This window comes from Athene cunicularia, assembly GCF_003259725.1.
Source record: "Athene cunicularia isolate RWA chromosome 2 unlocalized genomic scaffold, athCun1 chr2_part1, whole genome shotgun sequence".
Classification (NCBI taxonomy): domain Eukaryota; kingdom Metazoa; phylum Chordata; class Aves; order Strigiformes; family Strigidae; genus Athene; species Athene cunicularia.
In genome coordinates, this window is record NW_020799095.1 from 4,687,240 (window position 1) to 4,712,652 (window position 25,413).

A 25,413-nucleotide genomic window follows, 5' to 3' on the forward strand; every position below is an offset into this window, starting at 1 on the left:
GAAAGTAAATAAGGTTTCCCCCCCCCGAACATATAAAAGGGATAATACTATCTTCTTTCTTCTCAGTCTAGTTTTTGGAGCTGATGCTTTTTCTTCCATCATGTGTCTTTATAGTTGGCTCTATCTGCTACTACATAAGTAAAAAGTAATTTAGAATGTGTTGATTACATGGCCAAACTGTGTGATATGTTGTTGAAATATTTACGGCATAAACATCAACTTTCTCTTTTTGTGCAAAATATCTTTTTAAAAACCTTTGTTCTTGTTCTAGGCTAAAAGTATGTTAAGTCAGCAGGATATGGAGTCAACATTGAAAGAGCTCATTTACACTGAATCTGATCTTATCATAACACCAATCATTGACAATCCAAAGGTACAGCAAAATAAAAGAGTCAGAAACTTGTGAGTGAGGCCGTTTTTGCAGATAAGTCTTGAACTAGGGTGAAACTCCTTTCCTGTATTTTATAATTCTCATTTTAAAGCATTTCCACCCAGTCATCTGGCAAGATCTCGTGAAAATTTCTGGCAGTCTTTTATAATCCTATTTTGTTGCTAATTTGGAGAACTGAGTTATTCTGGGATTGAATACTAATCCTAAATAATATTTTACAAAAGTAGAAGCTACTAAATGCTGTGTTCAGTATTTTTATAGATTTGTTTTCTGATAACTTGCTTTGACATCTACTATTTAAATGAACTGTGTTTTGGTATACTGAAAACAACACCATCTATTAAACCCTCTATCTTAGGAGTTAGACCTTTACAGAATAACTTTTGTTACTCTTTAAACTTCAGATGTGATAATGTTTCGTAAATATGAAAATATTTTCTCTGGTAAAGAAGACCTGACGTTACAAGGAATGTCCATCCAATTTCTGTCGTATGGATTCTTACGTGGTAACAGTTTGTGATGTGTCTATTGAGCAGAGACTGACACTTGCTTGACAGCAAAGGGAAAACCAAAAAGCATCAGAGCTCTGCACTGCAATGACAATGTAATGTATGGGCACATGTGTAGTATTGCTGGAAGGAATGATAGGCAAGATCCCCTTTAGTCTTCCTTTTATTTTGGTGAAAAAATGAAGTAATTTTAGCAACTTTACTCAGTATGGGGCAGATGCAGAGAATGCAACATTTTTCATTGGAAGTGATCATCTAGCTCATTAAGAAGGTCTTGCAGGTTTTAGTTGATGTATTATTTCAGTATAATATTTTTTTGGGTTTGTTTTAAAGGAATTCCTAACACTCTTAAAAATTAAAGATCTTGTACAGCTAGATAAGGTAACTACCCAACAATACTGTTCTAATGAGTTTGGGGTTGGGGACATTGTTGCCAGTGGAGAATTTCAAAGGTAATTATGCATTCGAATGCCACCTCTGTACATTCTCAGTTCTGTCTCAGGACTCTGACACAAAGCCTTAGCCCTTCACTGCTTCTCTTCTTACTACAAGAGATGAGATTAGGGGTATGTATACATACTGACGTGCACATGGAGACTAATCTCCTTAGCATGCAATGCCAGCCTCAGAATTAATGCAAAATAGCCAACTACATTCCAGGGACACGTAATCAGAGTCGCTGCCTACTTGGCTGTCTTCAGTCTAAAGGATGATACTGACACACAGTAAAGCTGAAGAGTTTGCAATTTAATCTCCTGCAAAGGGATTTACTAGATGCTGGCAGAATTTTAAAAGCTGAAATGTCAGTTTATATTGTAAAATTTCCCTGTGTTCTGCAGATTTGTGGAACTGAAGACCCTTTTCAGAAAAGAACTCTCTAGTTACACCTAGACTTTGTCTGTCAAAGGCTAAATTCCAGTATACAGTTACTTTTTTGTATGCTTTAGTTACCGAAAATCACACTCAAATGCTCCATCACTGAGCAGTCATTCAATTTCATGATGTACCAGAAAATGCTCTGTTGTAGGGGAAAAATCCCCAACCTTATCAATGATTAGTTGGTGATTCTATGACTTCTTATATTCTAGAATGATCTAGAGTATATATATTTACTTTATGGCAATGATTTGCTAAAGCATTTAATGAGCTCTTAGTTGCATAGTTCCTTTCTGTAGCATTTGAAACCCAAATGCAAGTATTTATCCATGTACAAGCAAGATAAAAATGTAAACTGAATATCATTTTGTATTCCCATTTAAAAAAAAAAAAAAAAAAAAAAAAAAAAAAAAAAAAAGGAAATACTAACAGTTTAATTACATTAAAAACATAGAGATAAATCTCAAATACCTGCTTGGAAGGAATACATACCAGAAAAGAATGGAAAATGCCTCAGTAATGAGCAGTGGTTTGTACACCCACCTACAATTTTTGCATCTTTGTGTTTTCTTGTTCAACTACTTAATACATTTCTGGAAATTTCTAAAACTCGTTATATTGTGTTTGTTTATTTTACAGATAATGAAGCAAGTTCCAGTTAGATTTGACTTGAAAGCTATACATATGCCAACGTATTCAGGTATGGATCTGCTGAAGTTGTTAAAACTTAAGTTCTGCGTATGATGGTGCAAGTCACTATCACAAGACCTATTGCTTTCTTTGTAGATGATGAGCTGTCACCGTTGCAGAACTCGTATTTTTTCTGAAACTGAAGTTGCATATGTAATGTTTCTAGCTAGACCAATTTTGAGTAGACTTCTCAAGTACAGTTATGTGCCCTTTCTCTTCTGCCATCCTCAGTTACAAGCCCATGCTCGAAAACACTTAAAATGAGACAACCTTGTTTTAGTGTGGGAAAAGCATATTTTTTTTTCCTGTGGGGTTTTTTTTTTGTAAGCAACTGAGATATTTTAACTGAAATATTCAACCAAATACATTAAAATTTGACAAAGGTAGATAAGCAAATGAAAATAGGTTCTTAAAATGTGTGGTGCTGATCAGCCATAATACTAGGCAGCCTTGCCAGTCCCACCTTTAATCATGGAATGTTATGGGAATCATGTCCCAAAAGATAGCTGAAGTTGTTTGGGGTTTGTTTTTTTGTTGTTGTTAGTTTTTAATGTCTAGAAAGGCTGCTGTTTCTGAAAACAAAAGGCTGCCCATTGTCAGGAGTGAAACATTTCTTCCCCTGGAAAATTTCCTCTAGCATATTTAAGGAAGTATTACTGCACTTTACTGTGCTTGAAGAGGGATGTCAGCCAGATATATAGACCTTATTCACATAGCACCTCTACCTAGACATAAACATTCCTTTTTTTCTTTGTATAAATTATGTACTTTGGGGAGTTAGTTTGTTGAAGAAATTTTGTAGTTGGAAAGGAATGTAACATCCCCTAGTCTCCCTGTCAAAATTGCAGTAACAAAATATTTTCAATTCGTCTAACATCCTAGTCAAAAACTATCAGATTCAAGTGCTTAAGGGGGTGTTATTTTATTTTATATTGCATTTAAGTAGCTAAATTATCACACTAATGTTTAGCTACTGTTGTCTCTACTTACTTAATATGGGATAGTATTTTTAATGGTTGTGTAATGCTTTCAGAATTGTAGCTTTTTTCTGGGCAACTTTCTGATTGTTTTTGAAGATACTGAATTTGATGCTGCTTGTCAATAATGATTAAAGACAGTATGGAAAAATCAAGATAAATAACTGAAATCCAAACCTCTTTTCATCTTTAATATAAATTGTAATTGCCTTCATTAGTGAGTGTTGTTACTTAAGTGTAAAATCGGAGTAAAAGATAGAAGGCATGCTCTTAAATATTCTGTAATGGAGCATATCAGGATGACAGAGAAGTTACTAATAAATAACTAACCAAACCCGAGGTAATGTGGGGCTGCTAGAGTGAAGTTATCTGTTGAGAACTGATAAGGAAATCTTTGAATTGAACCACAGGATTTATGTTAATTGTCCTAGTGACTTGCCTTCTTAGTGATCCTTCTGAAGTCATCTATGTTCTGTTACTACTAAGGCTTAACTAGATGGATACCTACCTTTATGAATAACTACACACATTTTCAGTTTATTGATTCTGAGATTTCACTGACTTTCATTAGGTTTTGCCTCAAATTTACTCCAGTGAAACTGCACTTTCTTATTAAGAATTAGTAACATTTAAGGACAACTACTCAACTACTACCTTGCCTAAATATAGTGCCAATAAATGTTTACTTAAATAAAATCCAAGGACTTAGAAGGATTGCAATTTCAGAACTGTTTTGAGGCTTTTATTGCTGCATTTTTATGCTTTATTTCTCTTCTTATTTTTTTTTATTTCTATGGTCTTCAGATGTTTAATATTTTAAATACTAAAATTATAATTGGATTCAAACTTTGAAACTTATTTTTTCAGCTTGGTGTTACTTTCTAGTATGTTAAAGCAACATCAGAGATCTGTTATCTTTAACTACTTTTTTGCTTCTTATGGTTAGCTGAGAAGTTATCATCTATGAAGGACATGGATTGGAATGACTTCTTGCAACAAATATGTTCACTGCTTGTTTCCACCAAGAAGAATACAGAAGCAGCACGTTCCAAAGTGAACTTACTGTACTACCTGTGTACAGTGGCTGTCCACAAGGAAATTGCAAGCAGGCTAATTAGCTCTCAGCTGGTAAATAACAAAGCTTTGAAGCAATCAGCATGGTTTATGTACTTGCCATTGTAGCAAAACCCAGCAACTTTTAGTTATATTTCAAGAAATCACTGCTGTACTGACAAATGTAGTATGGCAAATTAAGTACAAAATGCAGAAAATTACTAAATTATGTTCTATGTCAGTTTTTTTGAAAGAGCTGAGGGAAGCAAATTCTTTCTCTTAGATATTGGATACATTCACTTACTGGTATGTTGTATTAGAAAAAAGGCTGCGGTAAAAGCTAACCTTGGTGGAGAGTGTGAAATAACATATGATGAAATGTTAGTCTTCATAAATAATTAGGTGACAGAGAAGTCTGAAAAAAGTTCATGTTTGAATGGTTAAATCAATTTTATTTGCCCTTATGTCTGTGAAGAATAACAAGAAAAACTTTTTAAAGAACATACAGTAAAACTTTCATTAAGCACTTCTTCAAAGGGTGAGCGTGTTCTCTGAAGAGTCTGTTTTAGTGTATACTTAAATGACAGTTTCACCTTTCAAGCAGACAAACCATTTTATTATTATCCTCTGTAGTGGTTTAATGTATTCATCCGAGTATTGCATGTGCAGAAGAGAAATACAATTATTTCTCCCATTCTGTAAAAGCATCACAGAGGCCATCCTGAGATGTGCACTCTTGAGTTTATTTAATAACAAGTAAACAACCTTGTTCTCCAACATTTTACTAATGCACCTAAGTCATATTCTGATACATCATCCTTGGATATAGACAGAATTGCACTGCCAGAAAAATTCAGTGAAGAATGTTCAGGTTAGAAGCAATGGTATGTCTTATACCGTAGAATTCCTGTGAAAACAGGAAACAGAATTGCTGAAAAGTGTATTCTATTATTACTGGATAATTTGGGGGGGAAGATGGGAATCCAATAACTAAATTGCCAATTAACAGAACATTTAGAAAAGAGTAATTATCCAGCTTGGTTTTTAAGTGGATGATTATGTGAGTTAACAGTCCATTCATTAATCTAGTATTTGCCATCGATTTTTGTCCATTCTCACTAAATAAAGTTAATTTATTAAATACCCGTTGGGTAATACTATATGGTGATCTCTGTGTTTGTAGATGAAAGTATTGGAGTTTTTTCCTCTGGATGGTCTCATTCAAAATGAAGAAAAATGATTTTTTTATCTTAACACACTGATACATGTTTAGCAGTTTAAGGCAAGAATATAGCAAGAAATTGAATTTTTATGCAGTGTCTTTTAATTGTTTGGACAATATCTACAGTCTCTGTCTATGATAATACTTTTTTGTAAATGTTATCCAAAGACATTTTTATGGAATTACTGGTATTTTCATTTTTGTGTTTATCGTTGGGACATACCACATCACCTGAAATTAATAAACTAATGTTTATTTATCTTCTTTAAATTATAGTTTCCTATATTGATACAGCAGCTGCGTGCAGCCGCCAGCTGGGATATGTAAGTGACAGTTATTTAAATTAATTTGTTCAAATTTGGAGTTATCACTGACATTTATTGAAGATATTTTTTAACAGGACTGTCAGTACTGCTGTGGTACCTGACTGGCAGTATGATAGTGTCTATAACATGAAATTTTTTCAGCATTGAGTATTGCTATTCTACAGAACCAAAGATTATAGAAAATCTCTAAAATTTTATCTAGAAGTTTTATAATATAGTGTTACTTAAAATCACTGAATAAACCACCCCATACCATAATAGTAGTAAAATAACTATAATGGTAGCTTTTATTTTAAATGCCTGTCAGAAATATTTTAATGTGATGGTGCCCTCTGCTGTTTTTTTCATAAATGTTGATTTTATTTTTCCAATTTTTTTTTTCTTTAATGAAACATTCAAACCGGATTTGCTGTTACAGATTTAATTTGTTTTGTCAGCTATACTGAAAAGTTTAAAATTATAGGGGTTTTGTGTTAAAAGAAAATTGAAAATGAGCATGACTGGTTAGTAAGACTATAACAAACTGAAAAATCTTCATTCTGCAGTGATAAAGAAATATCTTTATACATGAATTTATTGCTAAATTGAGCTGAAATACCAAAATAATTTGACGATTGAAAGATAATAGCAATAGGAAGAAAATCTGAACTGTAAATCGCATTTCAAATATTTCCTGCCCTTATCAATCTGTGTAAAATATAAACCAGACAAGTGTTTTTGTGATATTTTGGAAATATTTTTTCTGCACCTACAAAAAAAAATATATATTTGATACACAGACGTGCCAAAGTTGCTCGAGTGATTGGTTTACTGGCATTACACGCATCTGAACTTGGAGAAAATGTACCTGTCTCTGAGGTAACTTTCAATATTTTTATTTGGGGGGAAGTTTTATAAAGGCTTTTACTATTTATGTCAGAAACTTTCACAGCTGCTTTTTTTTTTTTTTTTAACTGTTATAGACTGACTTCTTAAAATTGGCTGAGTCACAGTTCCCAATTTCTTTATTTAGCAAGGGGCAACAAGCAAAACAGCTCTGGGCGGCCGGGGAGTCTCCTGCTCCAACAGCGGACCGCACCCTCCAGGGCACTCTGTTTCAATCTTATACTACAAAGTATTACATAGTCATTATACACATATACATATTCATTACTTGAACCCGCCTACTCCCGCTCCGTATGGTAATTAGCTTATCAGTCCTTTACACTTGCGCAGAAGTTGTTAAAACTACGGTCAGAGGTCTTCAAATCGTGGGGGGGTGGTCTTCTGGGAGGAAGGCCGTAGGTCCTCCTCACAGTGTACGTTTCACCTTTCGCTTGGAATGTGATGATCCTCTGAGTTTGCAGAGTTCTTATCAGTCTAGGCCCAGTAATCTCTGCATAATGAGATTAATGGTCGTGAACATCCTCCTGTTTTATTCAATTATACGCCTGCAATTCTCCACATCTTCTGATGTACAGATGCTTCCTCTCTTGTTGTTCCCCCCCCCCTTTCCCTTTTTTTTTTTTACACTATCATGTTAGTGCAATTAAGCATTTGCTGTTAGTATTACACAAAATGCAATAGTTCGTATTACAGTTCACTGAATTTGATGAACAAACGGTTTACCACCTATCACATTAACCATGCTTTATTTTTTTCATATGTGTAAATGGGAATATAATTCATTAAATTAAAAATATAAGATTCTGAATTTATTCTGTGTAGGTGTGGTTCTGATTTTTACAAACTTGTGGTAGAACTTAACACCAGTGATAAAACTCTCACTTTTTTTTTTTTTTCAGAAAATTGAGTGAACACTGTCATACTTACTGTGTGTGTGTAACAAGAAGAAAGTGTTGACATATTTGACTATGCTGAAATGTAATTGTTATAATTTCTATTAAAATAGTACAATTGATTCTTAGAAATTATTTTTCCAAAAAGTGAGATGGGACTAATTTGAGATTCCTCACAGTTCTTGAAGAACCTGTGTAATGAAGGGCAAGTCATTTTCTTTGGAGAAGAAAAATATTTTAAATCCTTCTTTGATTTTGCATGCTCAGTAGTTGACTTAACTTTGTCTAATCAGTCTTCTGTTTATTTTACTGTCCTTTTATGCCTGTGACACATCCACCCAAACTGGGTGAACTTGACAGAATCTAGTATTTAATATCCGTTTAAAGTGTGAATGTGACATTATTTCTACTTCATGAGGTGAAATCAGCATTTTATTGTAATGGGTGTTTGAATGTGAGAAACAACTGCTAAACACATGTAGCAAATATGCTTCCATTCTGTACAGATCTTTTGTGTAGGAACATTTAGTTATTAGTTAATTGCTGGCTTTTTTGGCAATGCAGCTAAGGATCTTTTTGTTGTTCTAGGTCCTTCTCTTTTCTTCCTAATGAATATTAATAATTATTATGATTATCTTACTGTGTTGATTAACGTTTCAATTTTGTGGTGAAACTTAGTCTCAGAACATTTTTGTTATTACCTAGGGTTTCTTGTTTGTATCATAAAGTTACAAAGTGAGGAAAGAGTCCTTATGGTTACAGTCAGTGAAGTTTGGTCAAAGTCTTTCAATAAAGACAGTTGCATGTAACTGAATTCCAGGTCACAATTTAAGTGCACTCTTGTAGTTTTATCTGATACTAACCTTTAAAAGTGCCAGTGAAAACACTCAAAAGTAATTTTGAGATGTCTGTATAACTTTTGGCTTTAGGTGTTTGTATAGGTGTTTAGCACTAATACATTCATCAATAGTTTCCCTAGCTTCCCAGTTTCCATCATTAAAAATACATATCCTAGTCTGCTTTGTGCATATAAAAACAATGGATTGAAGTAGTTTTACATTGAGCTATAATAATATTTTGTTCAATTTTTTTTTGTTTTTATATGAACATAAAAATTGTTCACAAATGGAATTTAACATTTTTAGAAATATGTATATACTTCAAAAAACAAGTTAAGTCTGAGATCAGTGACATTTAAACTAAAGGATTAGAAAAGAAAATTAATTTTCATTATCACTGTCTGTCTCCATTCTTATATGAATTATTTTTTTTATATACAATCATGGGGAAAATAAAGATTTCTTTTTTAAAAATAAACAGATCTGAGTTATAATACTGTTCAAAAGGCATGTACAATGCTTGCTGTCATAACATTAGTTCCAAGTTTTTTTCCTCAAAGTGATATCTCAGAAATTAATAAATATTTTAGAATGCTTACACAAAATTAGAATGAGGAAAAAAAATGAATCCTAGTATTTTCATGTCTTTAAATTTAGTTTTGTGTGTGTAATCTAAAATCAGATAACTGTAGGCAGAACATAGAACTTGATAGTTCATTTATAGAAAAAGTAGGAAGGAGTCATTTAGGAGTTTCTGATCTACAGAGTTGTGTTCCTTTCTATTCCCCTTAAAGGAACTATCTGAACCTGTGAGTTTGAACATCCTTGTGGATTGTCAGCTATTGTATGTTCTGTGATGCTTTAAAAAAAGCTCAGAAAATAATTTAAACCAGCATTATATACTGTATTAAAATATAATGCTGTAATTTGTCCTCTTATGAGTTAGCTGATACTACAGCTTAAGCTTTTTGGTGGCTGCTGTGATTTAGGAAATGTCAAAACCAGCTGTAGTTAATCAGAACAACATAATCTAAAACAACTCTCTGATCCGGGTTTTACAGACTAAAGATATGGAAGTGATCTATCTATTGATAGTTGTTTCTCTATTTTATTTCCTCTTCCATCTAGTAACTTCTAATACTGTTTGCTTTTTTGACCCCTTTAGATATGGATGATCTCTGTAGAACTATCTTCTATAGCCCCAAAATCTTGTTCCCATGCATGAAAAATCAGTTCAGAGCTTAGGAAGATGCGATTCTGGAATTATTTTTGCCCCCTATGTGTACCATGCTATGTACTCCAATTTTTTTCCCCAATATTTATCACTGTGTCACGACCCCTTTTCAATTCTTTATGTCATTATGCACTCATCCAGTTATCTGTGATTTATTTTGTATTTTTAAAGTACCACGGGACCTAATAGAATCTCATGCATGACACCACTGCTGGCCCTTACATGTTAAAATCTGGCTCTTCATTTCTGCCCCTTACTGTCTTTTATGCAGTTATACATTTGTTTAAGGATAGTTCCTCTATCTTTGAGGTTGAATCTCCACCATTAACCTCTTTATTGTTGTTTAAACGATCTGTTAAATAGTAGTAACATTAAGTCCTGAAGAAGCAGAAAAACGTTAGGAAAGAAAAGAAGCCTCATCGTCGTTTTACAGACTAAAGTGAATTTTCATGTACTGTATGCCAAAAGCCTTTAATTTGTTGCTTTCTGAAAAATTAATGAGTTTCCCATTTTTACTACTTTGTTGGTTTTTTTTTAAAAAAAAAGCTCTTATTCAGGTAATAGGTGAACAGCAATTTGTTTCAAATATAACCACCAGAGGTCACTAAAACGCAAAAGTAAAATGCAGGTAAACTGTTTCACAGACCAAACATGCAACTGTGTAGCAGTGTAGTATCTTTATTCTGCTGATGTATTCTAGTATGTAGGTCATATCAGGGAAAAAAAAAAAAAAAAAAAAAAAAAAAAAAAAAAAAGAAAAAAAAAAGAAGCATCTATACCTGTGAGTTTACTTGAAGTTGATTTCCAGTTAAGAATCTTTTAGAAGAATGCTGCATTGATTAGAAAAAAATGAGACTGATCTTAGAATACAAAGGGGAAATTGATCTCTTGTATAATTGAATATAAAGACATTTTATGTGTAATTTCTTCTGTTTGGAAGTTGCAGTAAGAGTTGATGATAGGCCAGGGTTTCTTCTGACTTAATATTTTTTGCATGGAATTGCCTTTTACAAATTTGAAACATTATTTCCTCATATTTATTCCTACTTATCTTAGGAAAACACCTAAAATCTTTGTATTTAGATTTTGAAACTGGTTCTTAAGGAAATGGGTTCTTTGTGAAAATGCTTCTTTCCAGGATTCTCAGAAAGAAAAAATCTGCTTATGATTCATCTTATAGAAAGAAATTCTTCCCAAGTTAGGGAGGTGGGCTTCCGTGTATATCTAATTTGGCTTATTTATTCAAAGAAGCTATGGTTCTTTCCTCTCTGTGAATAAAGAGGGCCTTCTGCCATCTAGGACACAGCCACTCTGATGTGAAATTTCAGATTCAGTCTTTTATTTTAGTAAGAGATGATAGAGCAAGTTCACAGAATATTTCCATGTTGGGAAGCAGTGGCCTTCTCTGTTCGGTAGGAGACCAGCCTCCTTTGCCTGTTGAGTCACGCTCTGCTTGTCCTTTTGGAGACAAAAATCTAGTCCTTACTTCTTTTGAATTTGCTAATTGGAAATACCAGTCTTGCACTATGACCTAGGCAGCTGTGTCTGTGTTTTTTACAGACCTGGATCTGCTGCTCTACTGAGTTCAAACGGCTCAGGGAACCTGCTACACCCTTCACACCACAAGTCTCTTTGCAAAGCCTTTGACTTACAGAATTATGCAGCCAAATCAATAAACTAAATATCCCATGGAGAGCGACAGCGTATTAGAGTATCTCTGTAATATTGAGCTTAGAATGCAATTTCTTTGTCAAAGCAGTCGAATCTCCTGATTCTTGTTTTCATCCAAACTGAAGCTCCATATAATTTGAACCTTTTTATTTCTGATTCTTTGAAGTACAAGTTGGTGGTTTTTTCCTACAGTTGCAAAGCAGCTGCATTGTTACAGGTACAGTTTTATGACCTGTAGACTCTATCTAGTCTGATTGTATCTTCTTTGGTCTAGGTCTAGTTTGTCATTGAAATTCATACAGAATGTAATTTTTAATTTATGTTCCTAGTTTATCTTTCTGATAGACTCCTTTCTATATCTATCCATGTCTGCACATGCTGTAAGGAGATTCAAATAAGAATGGTTTCATTTTGCCATTTATTCCCAAACTATTTAGTTTTAATGTTGTTTTATTGTAAAATAACTTTTTGAGTCTGCTCACAAACGATCATAATTGTTGTTTTAAATATGATGGAGTTTGTGGCTCAGTGTCCAGTTTTGTTCCCATCTCTCCACCCTGCTGCCCTGCAATATTCCATCAGCCTCAGTTTTAAGGTAGATAAGGGATATCCCTACCATTAACTTTTATTGGAATACTATGTCCAGTTCTAGTCTACTTATCTCAAAAAAGGTGCTGTAGAAATTAAGGTCATTTTGAGAAGAACAACAAGAATAATTAAGTAAAAGGCCTCTGAGTGTACTGAAGAGTTAATTATCTTGAGTTGAATTATCCTCAAATGCTGAGGGATATATATGGAAATATATGTTGGAATATTTTTCTTGCATTGTAGTTTAAGAGTAAAGTCACTTCATGAAGCTGTAAAGTGACAAATTAAAATCCAAAGAGAAGTTGCATGAGAAGTGCCTTTCCACATGAGAGTGTGATAGATGGGAAGTTGGCAAATTTCAGAGAAGTTGATATGCATAATGGGAGTATGAGACTTAGAATAGCAAGTGCTATCAAAACATTTCTGAAAGCCTCTAAAGGTGTGTGCTTCAGATTTAATGTCAGTACTTAATCGTTCAGAGATTATTTCAACCAGGGTGTCCAAGCTCACTTTGAGTAGGTGTTTTTCAACCTTTTTTTTAAAAAGCATCTGGAGCTGACCACTTACAAAGCTAAAAAGCAGTCTTGATCCCGTTGACAGCTACTTAGCATCTTCTGTTTTTATTGACAAAGATTTGTCTTGTGAAAGAATGATTGATTTCTGTATATCTTGATTTTAAACAATTGAGTAACACTTTTTTTCTTAGGATAAATATATAGTCATACAAAACCTTAATTTACTGTCACCGTTGGTTATAGCTGATACTCACATTGACTCATGTCACTTTTTTAATCTATATTTAATGTATTGTTTGTAGCTGGAGGGAACCCTTATACCTTTACTGTTGCTGTATAACTTTATGTTGATTATTTCAGAAGTAAACTTATTGGTATGAAGAAAGTAGAACACAAAAATCAACTATGATTTTTGGAGTGAAACTGGAAAAAAAAGTTACCTTCATTCTTCTGTATACATACTATGAAACTGATGTGCGATTTGGGTGGAAGATTGCCATATTTAAGTTGCTTACGTATAGAATAACGCATCTTACATCAGAGAACACTTTAAAAGGATTCTTTCTAATTGGTAATAACGATGGAAATGTTTCACATCTCACCAGACAGCTTGTAGGACTATTTTCAGCATGCATGCTTTCTTGTAATCACAGATTTTTGTTGATTCTAAACGTTTGATATCTTTGCCATCGCGATGTAATACGTTTGTAACACAAGCTGTGGCATTTCTGTTTATAGTGTGACTTTGTTTTCTGGACCCATGGCCCTTCCCACTGTATTTCTTTTTAAAGTAGGAAATGTTTCTTGTTTCAGTTGCTCTTTAAGCTTTTGATTTATTTTTTTTTTTTTTACATTGCATAGACATTTGTTCTTGCACAGTTAGCTATTTGCATATTACCACAGTTAAAGAAACATAATAATCTCACAAAAGTGCTGTTAAATAATGACTGAGGTAACACAATTAGAATTTAACACTTAAGATCTTAGTGTTTTACTTACTAGCAGAAAATAATTATCATATACAGTTTAAAATGCAACTGTTTAAACTATATTGTATGACATTCTGTAATTCCTTTTTTTTTCTTCCTTTCTATGCATTATAATGTAAATGCACAGCAAGGAATACAGTTTTAAGTCCTACTTAATTAAAATATTTAACATTTTTACTTAAAAGTATTTTTTTTCTACTATAAAATAATCACTTCCAAAATTACTATTTATTATACTTAAATTCTGTGGTAGTCAAACTGCCATGTTTTAAGATGATTATTCCTCTGTCCTAGATTATTCCCAGGTAGCTTTTACAGATGAGTGACTCCCATTGAAGGGAGTTTTACATGAATGACACCTGTAGAATCAATAGTTTCTTTTATTGTTAATGGGAATTGTGTCTAGTGAGGACTAAAATTGCTCCAAAAAAGTGTGATACATCATCTCTTATTTTCTATTTCAGAACTGGAAATATGCAAAGAAATTTCTACTGTGCAAAACCTACTAATAAATAGAGCTTGACCCAATAGTTCTTATTGTTAAAAAAGATAAGCATAAATATGAGGCAAATAAATAATGCTTATATTGTCAACACTGAATTATGTTTTTCCTTCAATTCAGCTGCATAGAAAACATATGTAATTATATATGTTTTAACTTTTATAATAATTATATTATTATAATTATAAATTATAATAACATAATAATTATAAATAATATATATTATAACATATATATTATTGTTATATAAATAACAAATATATTATATTTATTATAAATAATTATATATGTTTTAACTTTTCCATCCCTAAGTCTACTAATTTAATGTTTGCCTGAGAGCAGAGGTTGTTCTTAAGCAGGAGTGTAAGAGAAGAGTATATTCCAAATATTCTAAAGCCCCAAGAGCACTTACTGCCTGCAGTTCCCTCTATTTAAAATTAGGCAGCTAAATCTGTATGTAGAAAATGCAGTAAGGATACTTGAAAAATCCTTTTTTCTCTAGCTAACAAGCAGCTCTGTAAGCTAATGGAGCCTGCTTTCTCATGAATTGAATTGCAGCTGCCTGACTTTTAAACTTAGTTACATAAAGGCTACTGTTCAGCATATTCACCTCTTCCTTTGTAAACTATCACGAAGTTTAAACAGAAAATCCTTGGTTTAGGAGGGTGTATTCTGATATTAATATAGTAGCTTGGCTTTTTCTTTGTGTAGTGTGTTTTGAAATGTCTTCATATATGTATTCCTTGTTTAAAAAGAAACTAGTTTGAATCACAACCCTTCTGTCACTTTTATGTTGCTATTTTGCTTCTAGAGGTTTAAAAAAAACCCAGTACTTTTTGTTTTTTACTCTTGCTTAGTTTGGTAGAAATTGTGTAAGAAAGAGGTTTCAAATGATTGCAGGGAAGGAAGCAATGTTAAAACAATTGTCTAAATGCTTTGCTTTTTTTTTTTGCTACCTCTGTTTCATGAAAACAATGCATCAAAGTAAGAGTACAGAATTTTGTAAGGTTGTGCATCACGGTACAGAAAGAGAGATGAATTTGTCACATGTAGATTTAGATTAGATGTGTTCTTTCACGAGTATTTTTTGACATCATGGATAGACTGGTCTTTACTTGTTACTTTCACTGGCATGCTGTGGGTAACTTTTATAGAATAGAAAATGAAAATTAAGGTAAATGTCAAAATGAATAGTTTCAAAAGAGTAAGTTTCTACCATTTCTTAGATTGACAAAAGGTTTCAAATAGCTTTTCTAAACTTTTAGCTAATTAAAACATTTATAAGAAGTGGTACACTGCCAGGCAAAGAATTATATATATTAAAAAGGACAGCTCCAGCAGGTTTTTTAAAGTTTATTGTCTAAGACAGATCTGTTTGCAATGTTTAGTGTGTGATTCCCCCCTTTCAATTTTTTTCTGGTTTACTGTACAGCTGACATCTGTTACTTTATAAGTAAATGGATATGTCATATACACTGGAGACATGCTTGGGTTGTGGAAGGCTAGGTGAACTAGATGTAATATTTTTTTCTGTAGTTAAAATAACCTAGAAAGAACTTTTTTTTTTTTTTTTTTTTTTCCTGTGGAAGAAGTGAAATATTTTGCTTTTCTTACCTTGCTACAGTATCACCAGAACCATCAAATACATACAGAAAATGAATCATGAATTCAGCATTCTTTCTGTGAGCAAGAGAGACCACACTGAAAAATTTTTCATGCCTAAATTTCTTGACATGAAATACATTACTCTTTCTATTAATTCTGGAAAACGCATATCTATGTGAGGTTTTAACTATTTCCTGGCATAATTTTGATGCTGTTTGCATGATGTTTGCAAAGTCACATAATATAATATCGCAAGTGTTGTGATTAGTTCTGAGAATTTGGTTTTAATATATTTCTGATACTTTTGATTTATTTTGAGTCAACCAGCTTTGTGTCTGTGCGAGTTGTACAGTTTCTTCACTGAAGTATTTAGGTTTTGCAACTAAGTATGTACCTTGAAGAATGAACCTAAAAAGGAGCTCCTCTTCAATCTCCCTTTGTCTTGCACTTGCAAATGAATCAAATCATAGTGACAAGAGAAAAAAATTGAGCCCTTTCCTCTAAAGCACATACTTGCTTGATTGACACAATTAGGCTACAACATGTTTTTGTGATAGAAATTGCACACTGGTGGTAGCTGAAAAGCCTAATTCCCTGCTGCCTTCTGACTGCAGCACTAAAAGATACTCAGACCAGGCTCAGTGTTAGGCAAGATCAGTGTATATTGGTTGTAGTTCTAGCTTTTTCTCTGAATAGCAGCCGTTTCAGCTATCATCTGGGGGGGTGGGGAAAACAAAACAAAAAAACAAAAAAAAAGTTATTTTAGTCTGAAACACATTTAAAGAAGAAGTTCTAGCCAGATGTTGTTTGGTCTGGTCTGCATCTTCACTGAGCAAAATGAAGGAATTTGCAATAATCAATAAAAGGAACTAATTTAAAAGAAAATTTATGGAAAATGCTTAAAGTCTATAGAATTTTTTATAATATGAAAAATTCTACATACAATTAATCTATCTAAAATATCCTACATGGATATTTTATTGATGGACATTGGTCTTCAAGAATGTCATCAGCATGATATCTAAAGTCAAGTGGATAACAGGCCTGCTGCCTGGAAGCAGAAGATGATGATTTAGAGTAACATCACACAGAGTTATGAAAAGAATAAAAATCCAGAAACATGACATACAGAAAAGGCAAAGATGAATGGTAGAAACCTGCATATAATAATGATAGTTAAATATAGGGAAGCAATAAGGAAAAGAAGAAGAAGAAGAAAAAAAAAAAAAAAAAGCAAAAGACTTCTTGGATGCTCCTGCCAAATCTCATTCTGTGAAAACTGATTTCTATTTCCAGTTTATATAGTTAGATGTAAACTAACTCCAGCTGATTGCCATGGATCTCAATTTTGAAGGCAGAAATCAGTTTCTAATTCAGAGATCCTTCACTACTTGGACTCCTGAGCAATATTTTTCTTTCCTGTTCTTAGCAAAACCCAAACCATATGTCTGTCTTGTTTGAAGCAAATATTCTAACCTGGCCTTTCCTGTCATTAAAAAGCTTCAAACTTAAGGGCTGAAATGGAAATCAGATATATTTATGAGCATCTGCAGCTGAAGTAATGTAATAATACTTCTGTCATGACGGACTAGAAGATGACATTTTTTTCTTAAAAATAATTAAAATAATTTTCTTAATAAAATAATTAATAAAAATAATTTTCTTAAATAATAAAAAAACACCCCAACAAACAAACCCCCAAACTTGTAGACAGTGCTTTTTAGATGCATTTTTGGTTTATTAATAAACATAACAGCTTTGTAAGTTAATTCCTACTATCTGTGTCTGATTGTATCCCTTTGGCATCTTGAGTTGATTCCAAAGCGAGTTGATGGAGCCTCCATTTGAGTTCATGACATCTGCTTGGCTACTCTACTCATCTGCTAAGCCCTCTTCCTACAGCAGCTATGTAAAAGTTGAAAAGAGTTTTCATGATGAATCGATTTTGCATTGTATTCCACCTGGGAAGATGTCACACATCCACCTTATATTGCTTCCTAGGGGAGTTCTAGAGAAGTTGTATTTTCACATAAATTGTGCAGTATGTTGTACCTTAGCTTATTTTTTTTTCTACATTCTAGACAGCATTAATACCACATCCATAGTCTGATAGCCAGTCTTCCCTTCAGTTCTCTTCATTCCATGACCCAGTTTGTTGTACTGAACACAAAATTTGCAAACCCCGAATATTTCACTGATTCAGGCCCTTTCTTCTTGTATCTGCACCTCATAGAAAGTTTGACATAATTATCTGTTTCCATCTTGCCTCCTCACTCTTTAGTCAAGCCACTTGTTTTGAGGTATTTATCCAGCTTTCACTGAAGTGCATTGGATCCCAGGTACTTGTGGATCCAACTCCTGATTAATTACAGTTATCCCTTGTTATGTTTTAACTGTTCATATTCCACTGAGAAGGGAGGTAGACAACATGCTTGAGATGTTCAGAGAAGGTTGGTTATCTTTTTTCTTTTTTTTTTTTTCCATGCACCATTTTAAAGATGAGCACTTAGTATAAATATTACTGTGGTTTCTTTTCTGGTTAGTGGCAATAAAACCATGGTGTACTTTCTCAGCCTAGTGAGTGCTTTTCTCCAAGAAAAGTGAGATTGCTTTGGCATTACTTGCCCATGTTACATGATGTGTGTGTACTCACAAAAAAAAATGAGCTGAGAAGTAGTTTCCATTATGCTTGAGGCATAGACAGTTTTTATTACTGTAAGGGTTTGCAGAATTACAAATCTGTTTTAATTTCCACTAATACTTGCTGACAGTCATACTAATAGGTCAAAGATGGAGTAATATTGTAAATCTCTGTATTGCTACTTTACATCTTAAGACAGTATAAAATACCTTCTCTTTTAGAATATACTGTGATTTTAACTTCTGGATGTCTAAAACTGCAGGGAAACTTCTAGATACACCTTGAAATGGGTTGAGAATCTGCTACAGGTCATATATCAACTCCACACACTATTGTTGTAAATGAAGGTAATGACTGTCTATCCAGATATGAATCTTTTTTCTTTCTTCTCCTATTATAACTATACTATATCCATCCAGCTTGACAGCTAGTGTGAAAGATGTAGGTAATTTATTAAATTTAAGATGCTTTTACCAGACAGTGTAGGACTTGCAGTTCATTACTATTTACTTCTCTGAAGGGGGAAATGTAGGCAGGTTGAAAAGTAATGTACTATAGGTGAGAAGGAGGCTTTATTTGTCAGACTATGTACTTAAAATAAATTTGATTTTTTTCTGTTGTGCCTTTTCTCAGGTAATGTACTTTCTTTATACCACCCTTTAATGTTGAATCAAAGTCTTTGGTCAGATTTTTTCAAGCCTTATATTTTTCATTATGAAAGGATATTTTTAATATTGTACAAATCACTAGTGTCAAAATTAGAAGTAATCTGTGCACATGACAGAGCAGGAAACAGGTTGCCTTCCTCATTTTAGGACATTTGACGTTCTTAAAATTCTATATTCATAAAGATTTTATAGTATATAACATTAAATGTGTTTTATAAAAATATTTGTGTATATATATAATTGTGCTTATAATATAGGTGATGAATCACCACTTCCTGATTCATAGCTTCTGTTGCAGAGGACACCTGAAGATCTTAAGTTTGGTTAATGGCACAGACACTCTGCCTGTTCAGTATGTGACGTATTCTGTGAGCTCCTGTTTCCCGCACTTGTGTAATATTTGATTACTTAAATGCGTTCAGTGAGTAGAAGGAAGTCATAGGGCAAATGTTATAGACTGCATGCTCTCTAGGGAAAAAGAGACTATTATCTGATTATGGTGAATATAGACTTATATTTGAGAGACCATAAGCATTTAAGAATAGCGAGTCCTATATAATGTGTGGTAATTATTTAATATTCAGTGCCTTCTGCTGTAGTGCCCTCATACAGTTCTATTAGTCTTTGGATTCTGGTAATTTAATTGTACTTTTCTTGTTATGAATCTACTTACAGTTACTAATATTAATCCTTAATGGACAAATTTATCATAATATATGAAGATAATCAGTATAAAAAAATCATACAACTTATTCTGTTCCTCTTTAACAAAGATTTAATAATTTTATCACAAGTCAGTCACTGATCTTACAGCTCAGATTTCTTCAGACAGATCTCTTTATTAAAAAACCAACTTTTTTAAAAAAAAAAAAAAAACCAAAAAAAAAACCCCAAAACCTTAAATTTCTTGCAGTGTTGACTAGCTTTTGGACAATTTTTGTTAGTGCACAGGATAGGAAATAACTTCTTAACTTAAATTTTGTTAACTCAGTTTTACCACTTTTTCATTCAAGCATTAGAAAAGAATAAGAATTGGAATATCAGGAGATATTCCTCTTCTTATCACTTCAGAATAAAAACAATAACTAGTTCTAAAATCTAGATAGAGAGTGAGAAACAGTAATTTCTGTTCACTAATATCAAGTATTATTCTTTGATTTAATTTTCATTCATTTTAGATCTTAAATTCTTAATTTTAATGAACAACCAAAAAGCCACAGAAGATGAATAATCTACCCAGTATATTTAATGTTAATGACAGTTTTGAAAAACTTCAGTTGAGTAGTAAGACAGCCAAACAGAACTTAATACAAGAGAGTAAAGGAGTAGTTTACTAAATGCAAAGTTTAGTTCATGATTTTATTTAATAGCATATAAGATTCTGAGCATTTTAGAACTGCATACATAAATGTATTTAGATAATGTGTCATCAAAATTCACCAATTTATTAACCATACTTGGGAAAATATATATTACAGCTGTAAAACAAGATTAGTGTTGATATTAAATCAGGGTTTTCTGCTTGTTGAGATACATCATTAAAGCTAATGATTTTTAACAGCCTGACTTGATTCTCTATAGCAGATGTACAACTTGATTTGTATTTTTGTCATCAAGTCCTGTCTGCAAACAAACAATCAATCATAATTTAGATATCATGATGATTTAATGATGTCCCTACCTAATCTGCTGGGACTATTGTCTGCAGTTTGTGTTATCACACAGCTCATCCATTTTGTGTAGTCTAAATACTATTTCGTGGCATGTTCACCCTCAGTCTAAGGAGGCAAAGTTGAGAGGTGTCAATTGAATATGGATAATGTCTGTTAATACTACAGTGCTGAGATACTTTTAGTGGTATTGATTTCACAGGGAAAGTAGTTCTCAAAATATCTATTTAATAAAAAAAGCAAGAGTAATTTTGTATGGCTATAGCAAATTAATAAACCAGAAAATGTTGTCATTATGTGTTCATCATTTAGTGCAGAATTGCACTTGAACCAACTTGACTATTACTTTCTCAAGCTGATATATTAGAAGCTTTAAAACATACTGATACATTTATTTCCTAAATATGCTCCCTCTGGAATGGCAGGCTATTTAAAGTTCCTGAATAATATCTGAAGAAATGTTCTGAAACCAGTTAAAAACACAGTTAATGAACATAGTATTACCTAAAAAAAAGGGATAGAAGGTCAAAGTTTGTTTAGTAGATCTTTTTGCTTTGATTTGAAGACTACATTTCCAGTTTTTATATGATATCTTTGTACAAAGATTGGAGTTCTGAAGCAGTTGAGGTCAGAAGGTGAAGGAACATCAAGGAAAGTTGAAGATAAAAACTCTTTAGTGTTCTGAGGAAGAAGTGCTGTACTGCCAAATGTATCTGTAAACTATTTTAAAAAGTACACTCTATAACTTTTAGGACTGAAAATTTTTGTTTCCTGGGGTGACTGTTAAACTTTGTAAACGCCTGATTTCTTAAACTGTTTTTTGATTCACCTTTCAGTTCCCTTTATGCTTTTTGCAAATGTACGACAAATCATCACAGAGTATTTTCTTCTGAAGTCTGCTAAAAAGGGACAAATTTTGCCAGATCATTTTCTTTGAGCTTTTTGAGACCTCTGTGTCAATATTTTGCCTTTTTCTATATAGATGCAAATGACAGTAAGGTTGGAGACTGCAAAAATATTGTAACTTGAAGAAACATAAATTGCATTTCATATTAGCAAAGGATTTAGGACATGAGGATGTTTGTTTACTGAGCAAGAGACTTTATGCATCTGTGAATTTGTCATTGTAAAAAATCTAAGCCTTGTAACGAAAGCAGTTCAGAACCCAGCCACATAATCTATGAGTAGTTTTCTGATAAAGATCTCTAGAAGATGATATCTTGCAATAAATCTGAAGTGATTTATGAGATGCTGATAAGCATTAAGGCAGTTTCTTATGTCAGGATAATATCAGGATATTCTGAACTGCAAGTCAGGGATGGTAATTAATTTATGTTTTTTCAAGATTATGTACATTTTTGCTGGTCCTCTCATAGAAAACAACAGATTTTTTGTCTCCTACCTAGCACATCTCTCGTTTAAAATACTTTCTAAGTTACACTGTATAGCTAGGTGTTTATTCTTTGTGGATAAAACCCTTAAATTATATTTTTACTGTTTTGGGGTTTTTTATTGGTGGATATGTAGTATAAATGTATTCCATTAAGAATTTAATAATGTATTACATATTTTATTGGGCTGTATACATAATGACAAATTTGCTACCTGCTTTGCAGTAATTGGCAGCCAATGTATGTGTTTTGACATCTATATTCATTGCTTTATACAGAATGGGATTTATGTTCAAAATCATAATTTTCTTTGGATTTCTGACAAAAAACTCAGAGTAACTCTTTCTTTTTAGCTGCTTCTTGCTTAATAACTAGATGGAACTAGGTTTTGCTAGGTCTTTTGAGGTAGTGGAAAGAGAGAGCATGTTTTGAAAGTAGAGAGCCAGGACTATTTCAGATAACCTTTGCCTTTGGCCAAACACTTCTCATGATTTTTGAGAAAGCACAATGTCGGTGTTGATGTTTTTTTCTTGTTTTGATTTTTAGTTATTTTCCAACCTTTTCCTGCTCCTGCATTTCTAACACACAAGCTACACTACTTCCTTGGTTATGTCCAGAAAATGTGTGTATCCCTATTGTTTGTTTCTGAGCTGCATCAATCCTTTGTCTAGCTAGTAGGTACAGCACCAGAAAAAACTTTGGAAGCAAGATCTGCTGCTGTAGCTACAATGCACATATATGGATGTGGCTATATTTTGTCATCCAGCTTTATCTTGGTCCTTTTCTTCCACTTCAGAAAAATGCACAGTGTGACATTATAGTCAGCAATAGTGTGTGTTCTCTCGCTATGGCCTCATATTCAACCCAGGCAATAGTCTGTCTCCACAACTCCATCCCTATTACATCATCTCTCATGCTTGAAGTGTGTTGGTTAGTAACGTGAAAGAGTTAGTGGACACATAACGGCAAACAAGTCACAGATTAACCACCACCATTTAACCAGATTTTTGTGAACTGCTTGACTTTTCCAGCTCACCAGGTGAGATGATTCCAGTTTTTAAATGTCCTATCTGAAATATTAGTTTCTGCTGTACACTGGACTATATGGGTATTTCAGCTGTGTTGAAAACCATTTGTCTGAGCCACCTCTCATGGTTCACCTGAAAGGCTCTGTCTGCTGTGAGTACTTTTTTCTGTTTAGGGAAAGCTTCTTAACAGAGGCAAAACTATGAAGCTTGTAAGTGTTAGGGTGGTGGGACTCAGTCAGTTGAAATGAATTGAGTAGTTCCTTGACTGTGCAATGAAGCTGATGCTCAAAAGAGTTAGATTTGTATCCTCCACAAAAGGAGAAAGAAGCTGGTGGGCCCGTACTCAGAACTGAAAAATTTATATCTTTTGGCTGGATTAACTTGAGACCAGTCCGAAAGAATGGCTATCAGGTTCTCCATTTAAACACTATGCAATGTCTGAGAATATCTTGGGAAACTGACTGCACAAAATAAGTGGTTCCCATAACAGCTGCTGTTTAGATCCCTTGTGCCTGTGTTGAAGTGCTGCTTGTTTGTATTCAAATAGGACTGTAAATACTGACTTCTTTGAGATGAGTGATAGAATTCTGTGCTCCATGTGCACTGTGTATAGATAATACAATACTTGCTCAACTGGGTAAGACACCAGAGAAATTTTTTTTTGGCTCATTAATTCTTCCCTATTGTTTATATAAAAGTATATACTTATATATAATATAATATATACATAACATATTACAAAAAGTTCTATGCTAGAAAGGAGCAATTAAAAAAACCTCAAAAGTCTGTTACAGTGATCCAGTACTTACTTCATTATGATTTGATTAGTTACATGATCTTTGTTGTATAAACATTTCTGCTTCTTATTGGATATTTGTAGCGTCATCAATATCTAAGATCTGGACTCAATGACTTTGGGATAGGACTGTCACAGAGTCAGTCCTACTTTAAAAAGTTTTTAAACAAGTCCATTTTTCTCTACTAAAGCATAAAATAAACACATCTCAGTGATACTGCTGATAATGTTTTTGCTGTATAAAGGGGAAAGAAAGAGTTTATAAACAGAAGAATGAAATAAAATTCATGCTTCATTTGTTATACTAAAGGAGATCATCATACTTTTTCTTTTAGATCTTCTGACAGAGGCACAGGAACAGCAAGTAGACTTTTTTTTCTCTGGCAGATCTATTGTCCTGAGGGAAATGGAAGGACAACAGATAGTTGACAATTGGTCACCTAGGCTATTTATTGCATTTTTCTCCACATTGTATATATGATGTTTTTCGCAATTATTATTTTTTTTCTTGTCTTTCCATGCTTACTAAATACTTTGCAAACGGCTCTTTTAGCATAAGTGAAGATTATGTCAGTAAGATGGTATTTCAGATAAAGCTTGTTACCTTTAACAGCACATTTTGCTTAAGAAAAGATTATACATGTTGTTCTATGATTTTTTTATTTTTTTTTTTTATTTTTTATTTTAGGCAATTACACTTTTAACTGAACTCATCAGAGAGAACTTCAGAAATAGCAAATTGAAACAATGCCTCCTACCAGCACTTGGGGAGCTTCTTTACCTCATAGCCAGTGAGGTAAGACTGTCATGTGATTCTTACAGTTTAACAACAAAGGTGAAAAAAATTTCCTGTGGAAAAGCAGACAAAAAAAGCAAATTACTTCTCATTTATATCCTCAACAGTTTCTTGTCCTTGTGTGTTCTGTGATACTGTTTCTACTTTAAGAAACATATTAGTCCAATCATAGACTTTCTTTGAGATTAATTAAATTGCATTCTTTAAGTATAGAGTTTTAGCTTCATAAAACATGACTGCTGGCCTCCAAGTGGCAGATCTAAGGGTTACAACATGTTAGTTAGAGACTTTGATTAAATAGGGTATATCAGGACAGCCTGTGGTATCAATAAATTGATATATCTAGTCCAAATTAGATCTTAGCATGGTTGAATTCACAGTGATGTGGAAAATGTAATGGAATGATCCTGATGACTTTCAAATGGAATTATGGTGATTCCTGACTAGAACTGTTTTAAACATTCAGTATAGAAATAGTAGATTTGCATTAAAAATAAACAGAGGTTACTTATAGAAAAGAAATAGTGTCAATAGTAGTAGGAGTTGAAGATGATAGCTTCTCTAAACCCTCACCTTTCTTTTCCATATTCATAAAGTACTTTCTTTTACTTATTAGAAATTAAGGTAACTTCAGACAGAAAAAGCCTAGCCTTAGCTT

General features: G+C 33.0%; 1 protein-coding gene across 2 annotated transcripts in view; it reads left to right on the plus strand.

The window, feature by feature from the left end:
- The window catches only part of ULK4 (unc-51 like kinase 4), a 249,423-nt gene that overhangs the window by 16,725 nt on the left and 207,285 nt on the right, over window positions 1-25,413 (plus strand). For both annotated transcript variants that reach the window (XM_026843577.1, XM_026843576.1), the window contains exons 12-17: window positions 272-373; window positions 2,416-2,476; window positions 4,390-4,571; window positions 5,995-6,041; window positions 6,824-6,902; window positions 24,648-24,755. In XM_026843577.1, the coding sequence (XP_026699378.1) occupies window positions 272-373; window positions 2,416-2,476; window positions 4,390-4,571; window positions 5,995-6,041; window positions 6,824-6,902; window positions 24,648-24,755 (579 nt within the window). The remainder of the gene's footprint in view (window positions 1-271; window positions 374-2,415; window positions 2,477-4,389; window positions 4,572-5,994; window positions 6,042-6,823; window positions 6,903-24,647; window positions 24,756-25,413) is intronic.